Raw genomic sequence first — 23,389 nt, forward strand, 5'->3', positions numbered from 1 at the left:
GGATGGTAAAAAAGTAAAAGTTTTTCCTTAATGATGCTCCTTTATAAGATGCTGCACTAGACTTTGAGCTCCTAAAGGAGTGAAACCATGTATTAATCTTTGAGTCCCGGACAGTGTCCAGCACATCTTGAGCCTACCACCTTCTCCTTTACTTAAACTCTCAGGGAACACTCAGACCCATAGATAGGAATCATCTGCTTGCTTTTTCCTCAGTATTCACTTTTCTGTTGTCTTCTCAGATCATTAGAATTTCTGCAGGCAGGGGTTCTTCTGGGTTTCCATCTTGTTTGTTTCAGGTCTTGCCTCCCCTCTTGTTTCACCCATTTGGATTTAGCAATTCAGCTTTAGAATGTAGTAACCTAAGCTCTACTTGCCTGGAAACTTGATGGGTCCCTGCATCTGGCTATTGTCCCATGACTCCACACGCTATATCTCACCTCCCTGCCCCACCTCGACACTTAGGACATTATGAGTTGTACCATCTGGGGAGGGACACTAGACACTCAAGTCCTATCAGTTACCAAATCCTGAAAAATCTGCTTCTAAATCTCTCACGTTGGATTCTTCCTCTCCATTTTCACTGCCATCAGCCTCATTTAGGTTTCATTACCTCTTCGATCTTTATGATCATATGTCCATCTTCAAGGGACTTTGCTACTAGACAATAGGGTAACTGGAAAGGAAATAAGAATACTGGAAATTCAGTTTTAAAATAAGATACCAGGTATTCCCTGGTGGTGCAGTGGTTGAGAGTCCGCCTGCCGATGCAGGGGACACGGATTCGTGCCCTGGTCCGGGAAGATCCCATATGCCGTGGAGCGGCTGGGCACGTGAGCCATGGCCGCTGAACCTGCGTGTCCGGAGCCTGTGCTCCGCAACAGGAGAGGCCACAACAGTGAGAGGCCCACGTACCGCAAAAAATAAAAAAATAAAATAAAATAAAATAAGATACCAGTAGTAAACTGAGCCATGGCATGAAGCCACATATACAAAAATCTGGTACAGTGAATTTCAAACAGTAGGTTTACTACTCATTAGTAGGTCAAGAAATCAATTTAGTGAATTGTGGCCAGCATTTAAAAGGTGAAATAGAATAGAATTTTAGGTAGAAAATACCAGATGACATTATGCATAGTAAGAGTATTATTCTGTTTCAGATATATAATATGAATGCAAAATGTATTTTTTACAAGGGGTTGATGGTCAAAGGTTGAAAACACTGAACTAGTGGTATTCTATATATTACGTTAAACCTAAATGTTAATCTTGATCTACATTTAACATAAAAAAATATACCAGAAGGCCTATAAAGGATTAGAACTTGGACTTCTTGGGTTTGAACTCTGGCTCTAATATATGCTTGGTATCTTTCAGAAACTTACTTATAAACATTTTGTGCCTCGATTTTGTCATCTGTAAAATGTGCATATTTGGCACATAGTAATAAATTAAGAAATAAATATTCTCACATCATTTAGCAATAGAAAATTCCATTTTTCTAACAGTTACCATTCTAAGTTGGGTCATAGGCTTCTCACACATAGGCCCATCCTCTATAGACTAGGCCTATCATCTATAGATTTCAATAAGACTCTTTGGGCTATCATCTCAGAATCCAAAAGCTACCTACAGATGCTGTTATGAGAAATTATGCTGTCCCTGCAACCTGCTTTTACTTTCACTCTTAGACATTCCCAGATATACCCAACATTCTGACAAGATGTGTATCGTACCATAGCCTGCCCTGTGTCAAATATCGAACATAATTTCTACCAAGTCTTATGCTTGAAGGGTATAAGCTGTATGCCCTCATTTAATACTTGTACTAGTACACATCACTGAGCTGAGGACTTCATTTACACAATACAGGAGAAGTTCAGCAACATTATGCCAGTAACACAAGGATTGACTATGTTTCACTGAAGTTAAACAGCTGATGCATTGCTTTTTGAGAACTCCTCTCTTAGCGGTTTTCTAGTAAATGTTTAACAACTAGCTCTCAGAGAGGGAAAAAAGCCCCGATTTGTAGCACTGGCCAATTTCCATGGTGTAAATTCTTCCCTCATGACCAATTTCAAGCTACCAATGTGATTCTGATCACTAAATACAGAACTGGGAAGAGGTACATACAACCAATTCTCACAAGTCCTTACAAGCAGACCACCACACACCACCTGCATGTAACTATTTCAAGCTTTTTGCCCAGTGCGTATGGAAGAATGAAAGCTTTTTTAAATAAAATATTTTTTAATCATCAAATATTTCTTTGCTTTGAAATATCAATTCAATGGAGTTTGTTATGCAACGAGAAAGGCAAGATTTATTCTGGAATGAAGATTTAAAAAAATATTTTCCTTTTATTTAAAAAAAGTTTGGCCACACCTTGCGGCATGTGGGATCTTAGTTCCCTGACCAGGGATTGAACCCATGCTCCCTGCATTGGGAGCACAGAGTCTTAACCACTAGACTGCCAGGGAGGTCCCTGGAATGAAGATTTTGAGACAATGTGGCTCCAAAGCACTAAACCACTCTGGATAATGTAAAATGTTACAGCTATCCAGATTGTTCTTTTAAAAGGCTTTCTTTTCTAAATTAGAATTCAGACTAAACAGCCCCTAAAAATGATCTCCTGTTCTTATTAGATAAGGAAATGAGAAGAAGAGATCAGGTGAGTACAGGAAGGCTCTAGAGGCAAGCCTTCCTCACACTGAAAAAGAACTGCCAGGTTGACTGGACTGGGACTGCAGAGCCCAATCTGAACCATCCATCTAAAGACTCTACTAGGTGTTATTACATATGGAATAACCTAGATTTGGGGAAATGCAAGGATGGGGAATTGCAGGGTTCTGGAGGACTGTCCTGGTTGAGCCATTGTGGCAAAGTAAACCACAGAGAGAGCAGACATTCTGAGTTTCAACTACCCTACAAGGGGACAGAGGAACACCAGAGCCTATACTCTTCACCTTGACACAATGATGTACTACACAATTTATTCCCACATGAAAAGTATTCTCTATTAAATGGAATACATAGAGTAGTAGTTCAGAGTCAAAAGCTGAGCAGGATAGGTCCAGGTTTAAATTATCATTTTGCCACTTATTAGCTGTGAGAGACCCTGGGCATATTATTTATCTTCTCTGAACCTCAGTTTCCTCAACTGAGGAAAAAACTGAATATAACTGTACCTACCTCCTAGAGTTATTTTAAGGATTAAGTTAGATAATACATACAAAGTCCTTAGCCTTGATTAGGTGCTCAAAAATTAGTAATAATGACAATAATAAGTAGGTCTCAGTTCTACTTTTGGAGGCTAGATACCTGGTTTTAAGTAGATATAATGTCTTAGCGTTATAATAAATCTCACCCCAGATTTATAATTGTTTCCAGGTAAATTCAGAGCTAAAACTGTCTATGACTGGGCAGTTGTTACACAGGAAACAAAATTTAAAGCCTGCATCTGTACAGGATGGCTTAAGTAAGTGGGCTGTATTGATTGTGAGGTTCATCTAAGAGCTGATGTTTAATTTCAAGAGACAATGTCTGTTATTCTGGGGATGATGCTGACATGGATCTTTTTTTTAATTGAAGTATAGTTGATTTACAATGTTTCAGTTGTACAGCAAAGTGATTCAGATATATATATATAGATAGATATAGATATAGATATATATTCTTACAAGATACTGAATATAGCTGACATGGATCTTTATCAGAATCTTCTGGATTCCTATTTGAAATGGTGCCATCATTTGCACCATGGCTTCTGTGGTCACTACAGTGTCATGCTGTCAGCAAACACTAAGGGGGCCACCCTACCTCAGAATAGGAAGTCATCTAAATCTAACGAAATCTTTCTTGTCTGTGTTCCCTGTCTCAGACTCTTTACTGAGTATTTAGTCAAAGCTGGTGACACCAGAATATAAACCTTATTTTATTAAACCATCCCCCCAGGATCCTCTTAGTGCTCTGCACTGAGAGCACTGGCATTCGTGAAGAGGAAGCTGAGGATGAACTCTTTGTGTGAAGTCTCCATTTTACACTGATTTTCACTGAACACAAGATGGACTGTTTGCAACAGGACCATTGGGGACAACAGGCTCTGGATTTTGCGCAACGATTTCTATCTCTGGTCTTTCTGGCATTGATTAAGGTTTCAGGCAAACAGAGGCCCTGAGGACCTAGCAACAATCGCTAGGGAGCTTCCTGGTTGCCAGCAACAGTAAATACCACAGAGACACAAAGACTCAACCTTTCACATGCACACAATGAAACCTAGAGCCTGGTTTCTTATTTCAGATACAAGAGTCCTCTAGGTAGAGCACAATAGCTTCTTCTTTCCCTTCTTTATTTAGATTTGTTAAATTTTGTACAGAAATACATACCGCCCAGGAGCCTATATAACCACCTTGTTTCTAAATTTGTCCAAAACATTTATATTATAACCTCCCTCTTAGAACTATCTTTTTTTTTACTATTTTGAGGGAGAAATGGAAGGAAATAGTGTTGTATATCTGACTTTGGAATTTTAAATAATGTATGACTTGTTTAATGTGTTTGTAATTGGCAGTCTTCTGTAAGAGTTACAATTGATTTCCACCCTTCTGAAAATATTCAGGAATATTACCTGAAAGCTCTTCTCCAAGTTTACTGTCTAATATGCTTTTAGAAAGGATAGAAGCATACAGAATATGAAATAGAACACTGGCAATTTAAGGTTTTTTCATGACTCATTTAAGGAAATTGCATAATAGCCTTCCTCATCCAACCTCACACACTCTTCTCAAATACTTTGCTGTTTTCCTTATTCTATTCCCTCATCCTGGTCTCTTTTTCCATCCTTTCTATGGGCCATTAACTTTTCTCTCTTTTCTCTAAGGCTGTAAAACTCTCTAGGGTACAGTCATGTGGTATGCAAAGTGATGAGGGAAAACTGAACTACCCCCAAGCTTGCTAGTCTGTCTCCTGGCAACTGTATGATACGTTGCTTAGTAACACAAAGGGTGAGAGTGAAGTCTCTCTTACATACCTAAAAATACTGAAATCATTTAAAAATATTAATACTGAGCTTATTTAGTAAAGTATGCTAAATCCAGAGACAATCTTACCATGAGGAGGGACTTATTTCAGGGCATGCTACCTTGAATAAACCTCTGCATCTCTTATAATCTGTATACTAAATAACAGGTTGCTGTTCTTATAAGCAGATGAAGAAAAAAAACCGCAGCCTTTTCTAATCCTTTCTCTTCAATACATGCATAATCAATGTTTAAGGAGAATAGAGAAATGATCTTTTAGGCTGAGCAGCCTTTCCTCTCTTCTGCACATGCATAATTGATTTTTAAATCTAAAGGAAGATGGAGAAATGTTTCCCAAAACCTTTTGCAGCTGGATATCACTGGGAGTTGCGTCTTTCAGAATTATGACTGTCTGGAGAGTAATTCTCTGTCAATTTATTCGGGGGTTATCAGAATTTAGAAGTAACTGAATCACACTACTCCAAAGCATTAAAACTCTTTAGTTCCAAGCAGTAAATTATTAATTCTAAGAGAATACTATTTACTGAATTAGACCTACTGCATCAGACTCTTCAATGCAGGAACTGGAATCAGTATTTTTAACTAGCACCCTAGTTACTTCAGCACATTGAGGAAACACTGGTGTAGTGGATGATTCCAATATGTTACAAAGGGTTATCTTCTACTATTTTGGCTCATGGATTTATACATGTAATGCTTAAAGAGGAAGCTCAGGGGCTTCCCTGGTGGCGCAGTGACTGAGAGTCTGCCTGCCGATGCAGGGGACACAGGTTTGTGCCCCGGTCTGGGAAGATCCCACATGCCCACGGAGCGGCTGGGCCCGTGAGCCATGGCCGCTGAGCCTGCACGTCTGGAGCCTGTGCTCCGCAACGGGAGAAGCCACAACAGTGAGAGGCCCACGTACCGCAAAAAAAAAAAAAAAAAAAAAAGAGGAAGCTCAAAGAGCAATTCCTAAATATTCTGCCACATCCTCCCCTTGAGCTAAGCCCTTTGGCTAATAAAATTGGTCAAGCTTTAGATGATTAGTCATTTGTTCATCCTGCAAATATTTATTATGACAATTTTGAAATATAATTGACAGAATTTAGTGATTAATTGGGATTAACTTAAATCAGTTAATAATATACATAAAGTGCTAAGAATAGCGCCTGACACATAGTAAATATTATATGAAGTTATTATTATTTTAATCTAGCTTGATAGACTAGAAAGATGGTGACAATGAACTGATATTGAGAATAGAATAATTGAGAGTATAGAATACTCAGGAGGGTAATGGAGAAAAACAACTAATTTCACTTAGATATATTGAATTTGAGATGCCTGCAGGTCATCCAGGGGGATAAAAACCAGTAAGAAATATAAGTCTCAAAGATGGGGAGCATGTTGTATAAGACTTTTAAAAACTAAATTCTTACTTTTTGTGTGGCTAGCTCTACATAAAAATGGACCAGTTATAATTCATCAGTATTTTACTTCTAACAATATCAATTCATCTATAAACAATTTTGGAGGCAGTAAAAATTTTTTCTCACTAGTAAATCAATCTCACCCTGATTTCTCTATAACATGGAATTAATTAAGACAAGGGCTTGAGAGAAAAAAAGAGAAACACACATTTGGATGGTTGGGGGAAGGGACTCTGGAGCTTTTTTTTGATTGCTACTAAATCCCTGTAGCCAGTACACCATGGCAACCTTCCCAGTCTGCCACCTAATTTCCATCTGCTTTGAGGTAAAGGAGGGGCAGGACTGAAGCAGTTCAATGTGCATTCTTGTGAGTGTATGTAATTTGGGTTAATGAAATGCAACTAAATTATAAATTGTGTTTCATGGAAAACTGAGATTACCTACTGTCTTTTACACTTCCTTCTCTTTCTTCTCTTCTCCGGATGCCTTTGAGCCTCTTCAAGTTTTGTCCCCTTTTTCCAAATGTCAGATTCCATCAGTAGACTTGGGTAAAGCACCTCCTCAATGTACCAGAGCAAAATTACAAATTAAAATGTGTATCTCAGTACATAAATATTTTGTTAAAAACAGTGTTTCAGTAAATGACTGAACATCAGAGTGACCTCAAAACATTGCACTACAATACCAGAGATATATTTTTCATATTACAGGGTACACGTGTTTAATGTGTTATTTTATAAGTCTTACTTCTAGAACAGAAATTCATTAATATTTGTCTCTGCTATACTACATATAAACGTCCTTCCCAAAATAGATGAAACTCAGGTACCAGAATCACCACAGATAATTCTTAACCACCATTATCCAGAAAAAAACTATTATTTAGTAATAGTGCATTTGTTGACCAGAGGTTGAAAAAATGAATGTTAAGCTTTAAATAAAACTCTGAATTCAGGTGTGGGGTCATATTCTTACCTAGACCTTACCATTGAAATTTTGTCAAGGGGAATGCAGCAGATAGTCTTTAAAGGCCATACTTAGTGAGAGCCAGTTCACTCAATACCTTGATCAGTGCTGAACCCTAAAATAAAGATAAATGTAGAAAAAAAAAAGAGAAATGTAAATTCAGCATGTCAGCATAATCATATTCATCTCCTTGCTTAAATTTAGAATTTGAGGTGTGTTTTTGTTGTGGAATTCAAGGGAAACTTAGTTGTTTGAATTTATCCATTTACAATCAAACCTACATGAGGAAGGCAGCATGAGGTGGACAGGTATGGTCATTTCAAAAGGATGCAGAGGCAGTGTACACCACAGTGGGATGAAGTGGGGAAATGTGACACGGTTCTTTGTGTCTGAAAGCTCCTGCACTGACCTCTCTCTCACAGCACTCAACACAGTTTCCATTCTCGGGACCTTGAACTCCTCTGGGCCAGAAAACATGTTTTATGTCTTTTGGCCAAGCCCTTGCTGTATACTTATTTCCTTGTAGCTAAATCCAATGAACACTCTACTGTCCTTATTAACAACCCCTCTACAGTATTTGATGTTACTCAGCACTCTATCCTGACACTGTCCTTCTTTTGTTTCTACAACATCAATGTCTTCTGCTTTTTCTCCTTCTTGGCCAGTGCATCTGTGTGTCCTTTTCTGACACTGCTTTCTCTTGAAGTCCTTTACTGTTATTTATTTATTTAAATTTTTGGGCTGCATTGGGTCTTCGTTGCTGCGTGCGGGCTTTCTCTAGTTGCAGCGAGTGGGGGCTACTCTTCGTTGCGGTGCGGGGACTTCTCACTGTGGTGGCTTCTCATGTTGCGGAGCACGGGCTCTAGGCGCTCGGGCTCAGTAGTTGTGGCTTGCAGGCTCAGTAGTTGTGGTGCACAGACTTAGTTACTTAGCTGCTCCACAGCATGTAGGATCTTCCCGGACCAGGGCTCAAACCCGTGTCCCCTGCACTGGCAGGCGGATTCCTAACTACTGCGTCACCAGGAAAGTTTCTGTTTTTAATTTACTAAGTCTATTCCCAAATCAGGTAAATCAAACTCCCAAATATCCCCCAAATCCATCACTTTCCTTCCAACCACTCTCTTTCCCTCTATCCCCATGACTTTCATCATAAAGCCTGGATGATTGCAATAGCCTCCTAATTAGTCTCCTTGTCTTCCATCTCAAACGCTTCCAATCCATTCTTTTTTTTTTTTTTTTTTTTTAATTTATTTATTTATTTATTTATGTATTTATGGCTGCATTGGGTCTTCGTTGCTGTGTGCGGGTTCTCATTGCGGTGGCTTCTGTTGTTGCGGAGCACGGGCTCTAGGCACGCGGGCTTCAGTAGCTGTGGCTCGAAGGCTCTAGGGCACAGGCTCAGTAGTTGTGGCGCACGGGTTTAGTTGCTCCACGGCATGTGGGATCTTCCCGGACCAGGGCTTGAACCCGTGTCCCCTGCATTGGCAGGCGGATTCCTAACCACTGCGCCAGCGGGGAAGCCCCCAGTCCATTCTTTAAATCCATAATGGTCTTTCTAATCTGGTCTAAATTATGACAAAAAGGAGAATTAAGCCCAAGGCTGGCTGGCTCTGGAGGCAGCAGCCCCATCCTTCATTCCTTGCTGCTCCTCATTCCTACATATCAGCAGCTCCTCTAGATTCAACCTTCCATATATTTCCCAAATATATCCACTGTTTTCCATTGCCACTACCACTTCCTTAAATCAGTGTTATCATCAACTAACCAGCCATCTTCTAACCAGTCTCCCTGCTTCGTGTTCCTCCATCCCCAACTTTGTTCTATCTATTCTCTCTCCACAGAGCAGTCAGGATCTTGCTGAAATGCAAAGTTCATTATTCCTCTTTCCTTTAATGGCTCTCACTGAGTTTGGAATAAGGTCCTTTCATAATCAATTCTTTGCATAATCCTCCAGACTAGTATTCCCCAATCCCCTTATACTTTATGTAACAAACCATAACAAACCACTTCCAATTTCTGAAACTCACCCAGTTGTCTGTGTATTTGCATGTGGACTCTCCTCCACATTTGTACCTACTACTCCTATTCATTTTTCAAGACAGCCCCAAGTATCACCTCTTCCAGGAAGCCTTCCTGCATTCTTTACACCACACCACCCCCCAAAGATCTGGAGATTATAAGTAATACATATGTCTTTGCACAGGATCATGCCAAGCCTCTTCCTTGGGACTTATCAGAATGCATTATGTCCAGTTAAATCTTAGCCAAACAAGCACCTATTAATACCCTAGGCTATGCTTGGCCCAATATGAGCACCTTAGAAGGCAATCAATATGTTGCCAGGAAGAAAACAAATAAATCAACATATGAAGCCTATACGGTTGTTCATCCATATGAGTTAATCACTTGGGTTAAAAAAAGATTTTAATAATTTAGAAAATGATTAAGTTGGAATATGTATGAGCTAGAAAGAACGGAGGCTTTCCATATATATATGGTACCTTGATTTATGACAAAGGTGTCACTGAAGTCCAGTGGGAAAAGGATGGTCTCCTACATAAATAGTGCTGGGTCAACCGTATATCTGTATGGAGAAAAAAATAAATCTTAATCCCTACATTGTACCATACACACATAAAAATATCAATTTCCATGTGTATTGTGGAACTATACAAAAGGTTGAACAATAAATCCTTCAGGAGAGTATGTTAATGACCTTGTGGGTAGGCAAAGATTTCTTAATTATAACTCAAAAAATTGCTAACAATAAAGAAAAAATGGTAAATTGAACTACATTAAAATTAAGAACGTCTGCTCATCACATGACATCATTAAGAGAGTGAAAAGACAAGGTACAGAGTGGGAAAAGATTTTCTTTTTCCATCTGTAAATCCAACAAAGGACTCTTATTCATAATATATAATGTATTCCTACCAACGCTTAAGATTGGTAAAAACAGGCAACCCATGAGAAAACATGAGAAAGACTTGAACAGGCATTTCAGCAAAGAGGATATCCAGATAAACAAATAAACAAATGAAAAGGTGTCAACCTCATTAGTTAAAAATTAAAGTCACGGGACTTCCCTGGTGGTCCAGTGGTTGAGAATACATCTTGCAATGCAGGGGATGCCAGTTCAATCCCTGGTTGGGAACTAAGATCCCACATGCCGTGGGGCAACTAAGCCCACGCGCCACAACTAGAGAGAAGGCCATGCACCATGACGAAGGTGCTACAGTCACTAATGGCTACAGTGAAGGAGGATGAGGAATGACCAGAACCCTCGCATACTACTAGTGGGAGTGTACATAACCACAACCACTCTGGAAAAATTAACATTTTTTTCTACTAAACTGAACATATACATGCCTTATTACCCTACAGTTCCACTACTAGGAATTGAAATTCCTAGCAGCAGAAATTTGTAAATATATTCACCCAAACACATGTACAAGAATGCTAATAGCAATGCCATTTGTAATAGCAAAAAACAATGCAGATATTCATTAACATTGGGAAATAGATAAATAAATTATAGTATATTCATACCATGGGGTACTACATAGAAATAAGAACAGTTTACAATTGCATTCAGTGGTATGAGTGAATTTCACAAACATAACATTGAATAAAAGAACCCACATATAAAAGAGTATATTCCATTTATATAAACTTCAAAAACAGGCAAAACAAATCCATTGTGCTAAAAGTCAGTGGGGATTACTGAGAGTAGATAGTGACAGGGTAGGGGAACCAGAGGGAGGCCTCTCAGATAGTTCTGTTACTTGATCTGTATACTGGTTACTCTAGTAATCATAAGTTTGCAAAACTGTACATTTATGATTGGTGAAAATTTATGTACGTACGTTATCCTTCAATAAAAAGTTTTAAAAATAAAGAATAAAAAAGAAAGACAGGCTTTTCACTTGGTGAACATAGCTGTACCCGTGTTGCCCATTCAACAGCATAACTTGAAATTCTGGGTTACACTTGGAGAGCTCTATTCTTATACCACACCACTGGCACGTAATGCTGTTGTCATTAGGTTCCAAATATACATTGTCACACCTCTGATGCTGACCTCTCTCTGAGCAGTGCCAATCTCAGATTCCCGGTGGCCTCTACGACTTCTCCACTCAATCCACCTATCACCTCAAACAGTATAACATTCAACTTGTAAGATCACATTGACTGATGGGTCCTGCCCTTAACACCTTCCCCAAAACACACACACAAACGCATGTATCCTGCTTAGATGTGTATCCCTTCTCAACTTCCCTATTTCTGTAAAAAGCAGCACTACCATTTCATTCTCTTAGTTCTCCAGGCTCAAAACTCTAAGGGTCAATTCTGACTCTTTCCTTTTTACCTCATGTCCAGCCAATCACCAGTGGGATTCTTCCTTTGGATGGTCTCTTCTATTATTACCTTCTACCCATTCCTACTGTAATTACAATGGTTTGACACCTTCTGCTTAGATTATTACCATAACCTCCTTATTGATCCACTTATCCCCAGTCTCTTTCCCTACTCCACTTACCTGTCAGATTAATTTTACAAAAATGCTGTTCTTTTCCCTCCACTCTTTTCTATAAGAATATAAAGGCTTCACACTGCCTGTGTGTGTGAACTCAGCCCAAACTCCTTCTTCAGACTGGGGTTCAAAATGCTCCACTCTCCTCATATAACACATCACTCACAATTCTCTTGCATGCGCTAATCAAGTCAATTTCTTTGCCCTCCCTTATAGAGGCACCATATCATCATCATACTATGTCTTTGCTAATATTATTTTCCCTATTTAAAGTACTCACTCTGGGCTTCCCTAGTGGTGCAGCGGTTAAGAATCCACCTGCCAATGCAGGGGACACGGGTTTGAGCCCTGGGCCGGGAAGATCCCACATGCTGTGGAGCAACTAAGCCCGTTGCTGAGCCTGTGCTCTAGAGCCCACGAGCCACAACTGCTGAGCCCACGAGCCACAACTACTGAGCCTGTGCTCTAGAGCCCACGAGCCACAACTGCTGAGCCTGCGTGCCACAACTACTGAAGCCCGCATACCTAGAGCCCGTGCTCCGCAGCAAGAGAAGCCACCGCAATGAGAAGCACACACACCGCAACGAAGAGTAGCCCCCACTCACTGCAACTAGAGAAAGCCCGTGCGCAGCAACGAAGACCCAACGCAGCCAAAAATAAATAAAGTTTTAAAATAAAATAAAATAATAAAGTACTCACTCTACTCCCAACCCATTCAGTTAAAAGCCACCATTCCCAATAAAGGTTTTCACAATAAACCATAGATTATAATATAAAGACTTTTTCCTCCTCTTAAATTTCTATAACTTTTCACTTAAGGCAGTACAGAATAAATTGTGAAGTAGATAAAATTTGTCTTCAGCATTCACAATTTCTTTTTTTATATCCTTTAAAATTTTATTAAGAAATTTTCAAACATACTCAGAAATAGAGAAAAAAGTATAATGAACTCCATATACTCATTATTAAAACTCAACAACTATCAAGATTTTTGCCACAAAAATCTTTTATCTATCATCGTTTCCCTTTTTCTTTGCTGAAGTATTTTTATTTATTTATTTTTTTGCGGTACGTGGGCCTCTCACTGCTGTGGCCTCTCCCGTTGCAGAGCACAGGCTCTGGACGCGCAGGCTCAGTGGCCATGGACCACGGGCCCAGCCGCTTTGCGGCATGTGGCATCTTCCCGGACCGGGACATGAACCCGTGTCCCCTGCCTCGGCAGGCGGACTCTCAACCACCGTGCCACCAGGGAAGCCCTGCTGAAGTATTTTAAAGCAAATCTTAGACCTTATTTCATTTAACCTACCACTTCTGCATGCATCTCTAAAAATTATGGAAATTTTCTTACATAACCACACTACCATTATCACACTTAATAAAATTAATAATAATTTATTGGTATTATCTAATAACTAGTCCATATTCAAATTTCCCTGGTTATCTTCAAAATGTTTTACATTGGTTTGTTTGAACCAGGATCCAAACAACATCTGCTGTTACATTTAGTAGTTAGTCTCCAAAATCTCTTCTAACCTAGAGCTGTCCCCCTTTCCCACCTTTTCCACCCATCTCACCATTGACTTGTTGCAGAAACAAGATAATTTGTGCTGTAGAATGTCCTACACTCTGCAGTTGTCTGTTTTCCTCCTCATGATGTCATCTGACGTCACAGAAGTTGAAGTTGTCAGACTAAACGGAAGTTGGCTCTAAAGGCTTAATTAGATTCAGCACAACTGTTTCTGCTAGATCACTGCATAGGTGATGCTGTGTACTTCTTACTGGATCACATCTTAGGTTCACAGGGTGTGATTGTCCCACTTTTAGTGATGCTATGATTGACTAGTGAGTTCAGATGGCAACAGCCTATCCTTCCATTAAAACATTCCCCATCAATATTTTATCTGGGTTTTCATCCACTGATAATCTTTGCCTTAACAAATTATTTCATTAGAGGATATAAAGGGTGATTTTTCTGACTCTATTATTACTTCCACATTTACAAGCTGGCATTACTCTGTAAAGAATGATTTTCTCTGGTTAACTAGGGCCATTTGGTCACCTTGAAATACAATTTGTACAGGAAATGCAGGACAAATGCTCAATTCTTTATTTGACTATATGATTGCCAGTGTATAGAATATGCAGTTGGTGCCCCAGTTATTTCCAATGGTGCAATGGTATCAGATGATTATTTTTAATTCACTTTTATCTTTTTTTAATTTTCTTTTGCTTTTTGGGGATAACTTTATGAACTCATGAGTTTATACTGTTAAAATTAACATATTATAACTGTATTATGACATGATCAGTGATATGTATTACAATAAGATCACTCCAGCTGTTGTATGGAGACTGAACTGGAGAGGGGTAAGAGTGAGTGAATGTAGAGGAAATCTAGAAGGGCACTGAGGTTTTCCAGGCAAGGGATGATGTACTTATTAGAGTGGAGGCAATAGAGATGAAGAGAAAAGAATAATATTTGAGAGATATTTAGGAGGTAGACTTGGCAGCACTTAATAATTCTATGGTGTTCAGAAAAGGAGATGGAGATGTCAAGAGTAATTCTTGTTTCTGATTTGAGAAACCAGATGTGTGCTGCTCTATTTACTGAGCAAGAGAACTTGTAGGAGGTGCATATTTTTGAGACGATAACTAGTTCAATTTGGGATACATGTGAGAAACCCAGCCAGAGACTGGAAGTTTACTATAAGATCTGGATCTAAAAGATGTCAAGCAAGACAGGAATAAAGACGCAGATGTAGAGAATGGACTTGAGGACACGAGATGGGGAAAGGTAAGCTGGGACGAAATGAGAGAGTAGCACTGACATATATACACTACCAAATGTAAAATAGATAGCTAGTGGGAAGCAGCTGCATAGCACAGGAAGATCAGCTTGGTGCTTTGTGACCACCTAGAGGGGTGGGATAGGGAGGGTGGGAGGGAGATGCAAGAGGGAGGGGATATGGGGATATATGTATATGTATAGCTGATTCAATTTGTTATACAGCAGAAACAAACACACCATTGTAAAGCAATTATACTCCAATAAAGATGTTTTAAAAAATTTAAAAAAGAAGAAGATGTCAAGGAGCCATCGGCATATAGAAAGGATCTGCAGCGTTGGGAATGAACACTTACCAGACACTAGGGCAAGATCCATAGAATAAAATTAGGAAAAAGTCTAGGACCGAACCTTGAGGAACTCCAACATTTAAAGATTAGAAGAGGAAGAACCAGCAGAAACTGAGAAGAAACAAAAAAAGTAGGAGGGAAACAGAAAACAGAGAACTTTTGAAGCCAACGGCACAAAGCGTCTCAAGAAAGAGATAACCGGGCTTCCCTGGCGGCGCAGTGGTTGAGAGTCCGCCTGCCGACGCAGGGGACACGGGTTCGTGCCCCGGTCCGGGAAGATCCCACATGCCGCGTAGCAGCTGGGCCCATGAGCCATGGCCACTGGGCCTGCGCGTCCGGAGCCTGTGCTCCGCAACAGGAGAGGCCACAGAAGTGAGAGGCCCGTGTACCGCAAAAAAAAAGAAAGAAAGAGATAACAGTCAACTGTGACAAAGCTTATCACAGGTCAACAAGAACCAAAAAGTGTCCAATGGATTTAGCAACAAATGGAGAGGGCATTTGGTTTCAAGAAGTGGTAGGAGCAGAATCCAGACTGAAATGCATTTAGGGATAAATAGGAGGTGAAGAAGTAGAAAAATTGTTAGACAACTCCCTTGTTTCCTACATAAGTTAGATACATGGGGTCATGCAATGGATTCTACAAGGCTCCTCCCCATACACACACAGAAACACATGCCATTCTCAAAACTATATACTTGTACTTGTTTTATTACTTTGATTGGACCAGAAGATTCTAGAGAAAAGAGACCATGTTACTACCTCTGAATTCTCCATGCTACACTGGATGGTCCAGGGCTTATTGCAGACAGCAAGTAAATGCTTATTGAATAAGTAAGGTAAAATACTTTATTAAATACCTTTAAATTATTAACCATGATAATAGTTATGAAAATATGCACAGACAGAAATCATTCATTTAATTCAACAAACATGTATATGATGTTTACCATATGCTAGGCAATCTGTGACTAGGATTCACATTTTAATGAAGAGGAGATGTAGACACCCAAATAAATAATTTAAATTTCACAAATATTATGAAAGAAAAAATGTTTTATCCTAATTTTATTGTGGACAAGAAAGAATACATTAGTAGAATATTTATACATGTATACTGATGTAAGTTAAAGAATTTGGCAGTAAATATTAAAAAATGATCTAGTAGGACTTCCCTGGTGGTGCAGTGGTTAAGAATCCGCCTGCCAATACAGGGGACACAGGTTCAATCCCTGGTCCGGGAAGATCCCACAGGCCGCAGAGCAACTAAGCCCGTGTGCCACAACTACTGAGCCTGCACTCTAGAGCCCACGAGCCACAACTACTGAAGCTCACCCGCCTATACCCCATGCTCTGCAACAAGAGAAGCCACTGCAATGAGAAGCCTTTGCACCTCAATGAAAAGTAACCTCTCCTCGCTGCAACTAGAGAAAGCCTGCACACAGCAACAAAGACCCAATGCAGCCAAAATTAAATAAAAGTTTTAAAAAAATGATCTAGTAAAAAAATTTTTTTTGCTTCCCATAGCTTGTATGCTATTAAGTCAGATAATCAGGAACAAAAAGAATAGATTATTATTTCCCCTCCTCTCCCATTTATATATTTAAGATTAACAGTGCTCACATAGTCTATTTCTGACCTAGATCTTATTGTTACTTATGTCGAAGGGGAGGGAAAAAAATCCCAATTTTCATGAATGCTTCTGAGATAGAATTACAAAGTATCAATTGCATGAGCCCTCCTCTCTTTTATTTAATCCTCTGTAAATTGCAGTAAAGAACTGAGACTATTGGGGAAATGACATATTGCTTTCATATTGTAAAGAAAATAAAATTCAAGACTGCACCTCTTATTCCAAAAAAGGAGATTTGTACACTTTACCATGGTCCAGTTGTGTGTAATTTATTTCTTTATTAAACTTTTGAAAGAAGTATTTTCAATGAGCTACTTATTAATCCTTAAACTTCCCTATGCCATTTAATTCTTACTTTTGTTAAATGTATTTCCTGGTTCAGTAAAAAGTATTCAAGTCATCCTTAACCCTTCTGTCTCTTTACTGAAATATACTTTTATTTGCTAAAGGTATAGAGACAAGATAATGAAAATTATTTTTCCTGTAAAATATGAAAGAAGTGGATAAAATTATTTGTATGTCGGGTCTCATTTTTTTCTAGGGATGACTACCGCAGCAAATTTGAACAAGTAAAGCAGAGCTGTGGCTCTCAGGCTAGAAAAATCCATGGTCGCCACTGTCACACCACAACCTGCAGCAGCTGTCTCAAGTCCCTCCCTCCCACACCCAAGCACTGACTGCCAGCCCAGCAGGAATGAATGGGCTCTGCAGAGCACTATAAATGGTGCTGCAGACGCTGAAAATCTGTTGCTAAAAACCAAAAGAAAAAATTATCCACCAAAATACAAATTTTCAACTTCGGTGGCAATAACAACCTTCTTTACCTATGAAATTTCATTAGCAACGTCAAATGGTACCCAGTCAGAGTCATATTCCGCATACCACATCCTTGTTGGTAATGGAACCTTTCTAAATAGCAAAAGAATGTTACTGCAATCCATTTCCTAGGGCTGAAAGCAAAGCCTTTTGTCCCAAGAGGCAACTGAGCAACCACCAGAGTCTCTAGTTGAATAGCAACAGTATGAGGCTGGCTACAATTCCCACAGTTAAAAGCCTAATCTTAGAGAAGGAGAATTTACTGAATTCGCATAAGAGCTACATAAAAAAGAAATGCAGTTATTGAGCTGACATCTACACGGTCGTCTGAGACATCTACACGGTCGTCTGAGACAATATTACAAAATGGTTTTCTTTTTTACACTATACAGCGCTCCTCGTTTTTAATTTTCTTTCCGGAAGAGAGAACAATGAAGAATATAACTGCATGCACAGGTAGTACTAGCTTCTGAACTCAGTTCTTTCTCTTTGTATTTTCTCAATTCTATATTAGGCAATATGATTCATTTTAAGGAACAATACACTACATAAAATATATTACATAGACTTCTGGTAAAGGAATATTTCTAGCAGACTAAGTATGGTATGTTCATTAGATCTTCATTATCTTCATGTTAGAACTACTTGTGTGCTTCCGTATTTAGTATGATTATTCTTTCCATCTTCTGTTTTTGTGTAACTATTAGGGAGAGGGTTGCAAAAGAAGGTCTGAAAATAAATTACTTGAACCTGAGAAACCATTTTGGATGGTCCTATTATTGAATTTTTTTTAATTAAAAAAAATTACATTTACCCAAGCCATTTTAAGCAACATTCCCATCTTCTCTTCTACTTTATTTTTAAAGCAATTAGAGATGTTGAATCCTCACCGAATGCAGTTTAGTATTCTTTGAGGGAGGGGCTGGGAATAATTTTCCATTAAATATCTCATCTCAAATTCTGCGATTACATGTTGGGTAAAAAACTCTTACATTGGTAATTTTAACTGTAGTTTGAGGTTTAAACAACATAAAACCATCCAACTCTATTTCTCTTTCTTCCCTCCCCTCACCCCTTCCCAACCCCACCCCATAATGGATGTTCGGCTGACTGTTTTTGCACGGTCTCTTTGTCTGAAGGATGCAGTCTATGGATGCTAGGGAAAAAGGGGTGGGTGAGAGATTACCTCATCCCATGTCGCTTGCACCAATCACCACTCTTCTGTCGTGGCTTCTCTGGGCAGATTGAGGGGTCTGGACCAACAGGAAAAGGCCCCAGCCCATCCCCATGGTGACCGAGTTGTATATAGGGAGCCGCATCCGCCCATGTGCCGCAGGTTCTCTTACATCGACCGCCTAAGAGTCGCGCTGTAAGAAGCAACAACCTCTCCTCCTCCTCTCCGCCATCTGCTCGGCAGCCACAAAACAGCAACTATGGTAAGAATGTTTTCTCCGGCTTTGTGACCGTTGGGTGGGGTCAGCTTCCCAGGGTCTACTTGGAAAATCTTCTTCCTTTACAACTCGTTTGGATCAGTGTAGCTTTACGCTTTATTTGCAAGGTTGAGATTTGCCCCAAATCCTTGAGCCCGGCCGCCGCCGCAGTGCGGGGTGCAGGAGCCCAGCCAGAACTGCGTCCAGGGCGCAGCGGAACAGTGAGAGAGAACAAAGGCGGCGCGGAGGGAGTTTTTGTTATCCGAGCCCTTCGTTGCAGCAAGCAGCTCATGGGGCAGGGAAGGCGATATTGGCGTCGCCTGCTCGGCCCCTGTGTGTGCGCACGGTATTCGTGTGACTCGAAGAGCCCTTCCTCGCGTTGTTCCCCAGGGACAGGGAGAGGAGGAGTCGACCAAAAAGTCGGGGGTCGGTGGGTGTTGCTGGGAAGAAGAGGGGGAGAGAAGGAAAGGGACAAAGCGGAGCTTCGGGTTAATATAAAAAGATCCCTCGCCAGTTCGTTGACGTTTTAGAAAGATACCCATGTATTAACGGGGAAAATGGTTAGTTTCTGTTGGAACCCGTGGCGGCCGGCGTCAAGGCGGCGCAGGGGCGGAGTTGTTTGTTTCTTGCTTCTCTGGCCTTGGAACCACAGGGCGGGGTTCGCCCTCACTAAGCCTCCTCTGTCAGGAGAAGACTTTTAATAAGCCTTTCATCATTGCAGACGCCGTAGGCGTTAAAAGGTTTTTCATTCACTGTTAAAACTTAGATGAAATTTTTTTTTCTTGAGGAGCAAAATCACAATTCACTTGACAAGCCCTTTAATGTCTGGTGTGGGGCCGCCCAGCCCTGACTGACTCGTGTATGTCCGTCTTGGCCGCACGTTCAGCGAGAGAGAAAGCCGATTTTGTGAGCCAGGGTGCTGTATTGCGGAGGACCCAGGGAAACGCCCTTCCCTCCGCCCCCCCCGCCCCCATTTGTCAGTGAATAGACAACGGATAGACAAAGGAAGCTGTAGCCATAGAAGCCAGAGAGAAGACACTCTCTGTTGAATGTAATGAGTATGAATATTCTGTATTCTGTGGTGGTTACAGAATCTCAGAATGAAAATACTATTTTATTGTTTTAAATAATATTTCATTATCCTTTCACTGGGCTTTTATTCCTTGTCTGGTAGCTTCTCATGTGCTATTTATTTGTAATTTAGGAACCGTTGTTTTAAAGATACTAATAATTTTTCAGTTTTTTGCAGTGGAGAAGATTCTGGGAAAACTTTTTTTTTTTTTTTTAAGAAATGAAAATGCTGCAGACAAAGAAGACATACTCTTGTGCAGCTGTCTTTTGTTCTAGTGCATCTTCATTAATTCATTTCAATGTAGGCATATGGTCCCAGGCTGGGTCAGAGGAGGAAAACTGGCAGAATAGCACAATGAGATCATGTAGGCAGTTGCTGGAAATAGAGCTTGCTCTGTTAAATAATGTAGCAGACAGTACAGGCTGGCACCAGGCACAGCAAATGCAGCAATGCAGCAATGCAGAAGGCATTCCTTGTTTAGCTTCTAATCCGCTAGTACTGATGGATTCTGCAGAAAGACTGCAAAAGGGTGTGGCTTCCAGCCTCAGCTGCAGTACAGATGTCCATGTTGGAATACCAAGTCCTATTTAGCAGAAATGCTCATCTTTATTTAAAGGGAAAGGAGGCAGTAATATTGATTACAGTTAATTACTGATTGAATTTACTTCATTTTACAAATTCTGTGCTTTGAATATTTTTTAAATATGAGAAATCTTCTATTCAAGCCTGGCTTTTGGAACAATGGGCTTGCACCATGTGCTAAACAGTGCAACGTTATTCTTCAGACCACACGCATCTGCAGCATTTACAGCAGGTGGTTTTCCTTAACTGCTTCTATTGTGTTATGAATATGACCTCAAATAAATTTGAAGAATACTTCTATATTTCTTAGTTTTAGGAATTTACTGAAAACTGAAAATGTTAATACAACTAATTTTACAGTTTTTTTCTGTTCCTTCCCACAGCGTGAGTGCATCTCCATCCACGTTGGCCAGGCTGGTGTCCAGATCGGCAATGCCTGCTGGGAGCTCTACTGCCTGGAACACGGCATCCAGCCTGATGGCCAGATGCCAAGTGACAAGACTATTGGGGGAGGAGATGACTCCTTCAACACCTTCTTCAGTGAGACAGGCGCTGGCAAACATGTGCCCAGGGCAGTGTTTGTAGACCTGGAACCCACGGTCATTGGTGAGTTGACCTCAGTAACCCCAATGAGATCCTGGAGGTATGGGACAGAAGGTGTGTCCTGGGGGCTCCACTGATGCCCTGGGGTCGAGCAGACTTGTGCAGGTTGTTAGTGATGGGTGGCTGCTTCGTTTTCCTTTTCCAGATGAAGTTCGCACTGGCACCTACCGCCAGCTCTTCCACCCTGAGCAGCTCATCACAGGCAAGGAAGATGCTGCCAATAACTATGCCCGAGGTCACTACACCATTGGCAAGGAGATCATTGACCTCGTCTTGGACCGAATTCGGAAACTGGTATGTTTATTCTCAAGAATAAAGTAAATTAATGAACCTAAGGGAGATATTTGGAATATGCTCTTTTTTTCACACAGAATTGAAATGTAATAGTGAGGTTAATTACTCCTTTAAAGTTTTTTTAAAGTTCAATTAAAATATGAACTATTGATGTCATTTTATAAATGGATATATTTTTAATAAAGTAATGCTGAGTAATTTAAGGAAGGTCTACATTTTTAAAAAAGTGTTTCTTGTCAGAATACAACCTAAATCTTTGGAGTTAATATGAAAAGTGAAAATATTTATTATGATTACTATGAGGGTATCACAAAGAGCAATACTATATTTTTTCTATTCTTCTTTTGTAACAGGCTGACCAGTGCACAGGTCTTCAGGGCTTCTTGGTTTTCCACAGCTTTGGCGGGGGAACTGGTTCCGGATTCACCTCCCTGCTGATGGAACGTCTCTCTGTCGATTATGGCAAGAAGTCCAAGCTGGAGTTCTCCATTTACCCAGCCCCTCAGGTTTCCACAGCTGTAGTTGAGCCCTACAACTCCATCCTCACCACTCACACCACCCTGGAGCACTCTGATTGTGCCTTCATGGTAGACAATGAGGCCATCTATGACATCTGTCGTAGAAACCTCGATATTGAGCGCCCAACATATACTAACCTGAATAGGTTGATAGGTCAAATTGTGTCCTCCATCACTGCTTCCCTGCGATTTGATGGAGCCCTGAATGTTGATCTGACAGAATTCCAGACCAACCTGGTGCCCTATCCTCGCATCCACTTCCCTCTGGCCACATATGCCCCTGTCATCTCTGCTGAGAAAGCCTACCATGAACAGCTTTCCGTAGCAGAGATCACCAATGCTTGCTTTGAGCCAGCCAACCAGATGGTGAAATGCGACCCTCGCCATGGTAAATACATGGCTTGCTGCCTGTTGTACCGTGGCGATGTGGTTCCCAAAGATGTCAATGCTGCCATTGCCACCATCAAGACCAAGCGTACCATCCAGTTTGTGGACTGGTGCCCCACTGGCTTCAAGGTTGGCATTAATTACCAGCCTCCCACTGTGGTACCTGGTGGAGACCTGGCCAAAGTACAGCGAGCTGTGTGCATGCTGAGCAACACCACAGCCATCGCTGAGGCCTGGGCTCGCCTGGACCACAAGTTTGACCTGATGTATGCCAAGCGTGCCTTTGTTCACTGGTACGTGGGTGAGGGCATGGAGGAAGGAGAGTTTTCTGAGGCCCGTGAGGACATGGCTGCCCTTGAGAAGGATTATGAGGAGGTTGGTGTGGATTCTGTTGAAGGAGAGGGAGAGGAAGAAGGAGAGGAATACTAAAGTTAAAATGTCACAAAGGTGCTGCTTTTACAGGGAAGCTTATTCTGTTTTAAACATTGAAAAGTTGTGGTCTGATCAGTTAATTTGTATGTAGCAGTGTATACTCTCATGTACAATTACTGACCTATGCTTTCAAACACGACGCTTTGTTATAGATCCAAGCTATCCATTTCTCTGATGGGTTTGAATAAAGTATTCCCTGTCTTAAATGAGCTCAGTTTTGTGCCTTCTATGTGGGTGTCTGAAAATTTTCATCTCTTCAGTAGACTGAGAAGAAAGAATAACTAACTATTGACTGTGGTTTATTCATATTCTATGCAACGATTTATTTTTTAATTTTACATTGTCTTAGTATATTATAAAACTTATTTATAAAATATAACATGCATATCTAAAGATTACTATTAGATGTCAATCAACCGTACTTCAATTTTAAAAATCGATTAATAAAAAAGGCGGTAGGGCTTCCCTGGTGGCGCAGTGGTTGAGAGTCCGCCTGCCGATGCAGGGGACGCGGGTTTGTGCCCCGGTCCGGGAGGACACCATGT

General features: G+C 40.4%; 1 protein-coding gene and 1 long non-coding RNA gene across 3 annotated transcripts; one reads left to right on the forward strand and one right to left on the reverse strand.

Moving 5' to 3' along the window:
- Positions 1-6,215: 6,215 nt before the first annotated feature.
- LOC116760706 lies at positions 6,216-18,836 on the reverse strand. The gene is made up of 4 exons (XR_004351809.1): positions 18,713-18,836; positions 9,913-9,995; positions 7,432-7,526; positions 6,216-7,005 (listed from the first exon to the last, which is right to left on the reverse strand). It is a non-coding gene; the product is annotated as an uncharacterized LOC116760706 (long non-coding RNA).
- On the forward strand, positions 18,615-23,053 carry TUBA1A (tubulin alpha 1a). Of its 2 annotated transcripts, XM_032645999.1 has the most exons (5): positions 18,864-18,962; positions 20,754-20,842; positions 20,994-21,216; positions 21,359-21,507; positions 21,861-23,053. In XM_032645999.1, the coding sequence occupies exons 3-5, from the start codon at positions 21,096-21,098 to the stop codon at positions 22,839-22,841; spliced, it is 1,251 nt and encodes a 416-aa protein (XP_032501890.1). In that variant the 5' UTR covers positions 18,864-18,962; positions 20,754-20,842; positions 20,994-21,095; the 3' UTR covers positions 22,842-23,053. The 2 variants fall into 2 exon arrangements, with proteins under 2 accessions (XP_032501889.1, XP_032501890.1); XM_032645998.1 differs by lacking the exon at positions 20,754-20,842 and having other exon boundaries at positions 18,615-18,962.
- The last annotated feature ends 336 nt before the right edge of the window (positions 23,054-23,389 follow it).

The sequence above is a fragment of the Phocoena sinus genome, chromosome 10 (assembly GCF_008692025.1).
Source record: "Phocoena sinus isolate mPhoSin1 chromosome 10, mPhoSin1.pri, whole genome shotgun sequence".
Taxonomy (NCBI): Eukaryota; Metazoa; Chordata; class Mammalia; order Artiodactyla; family Phocoenidae; genus Phocoena; species Phocoena sinus.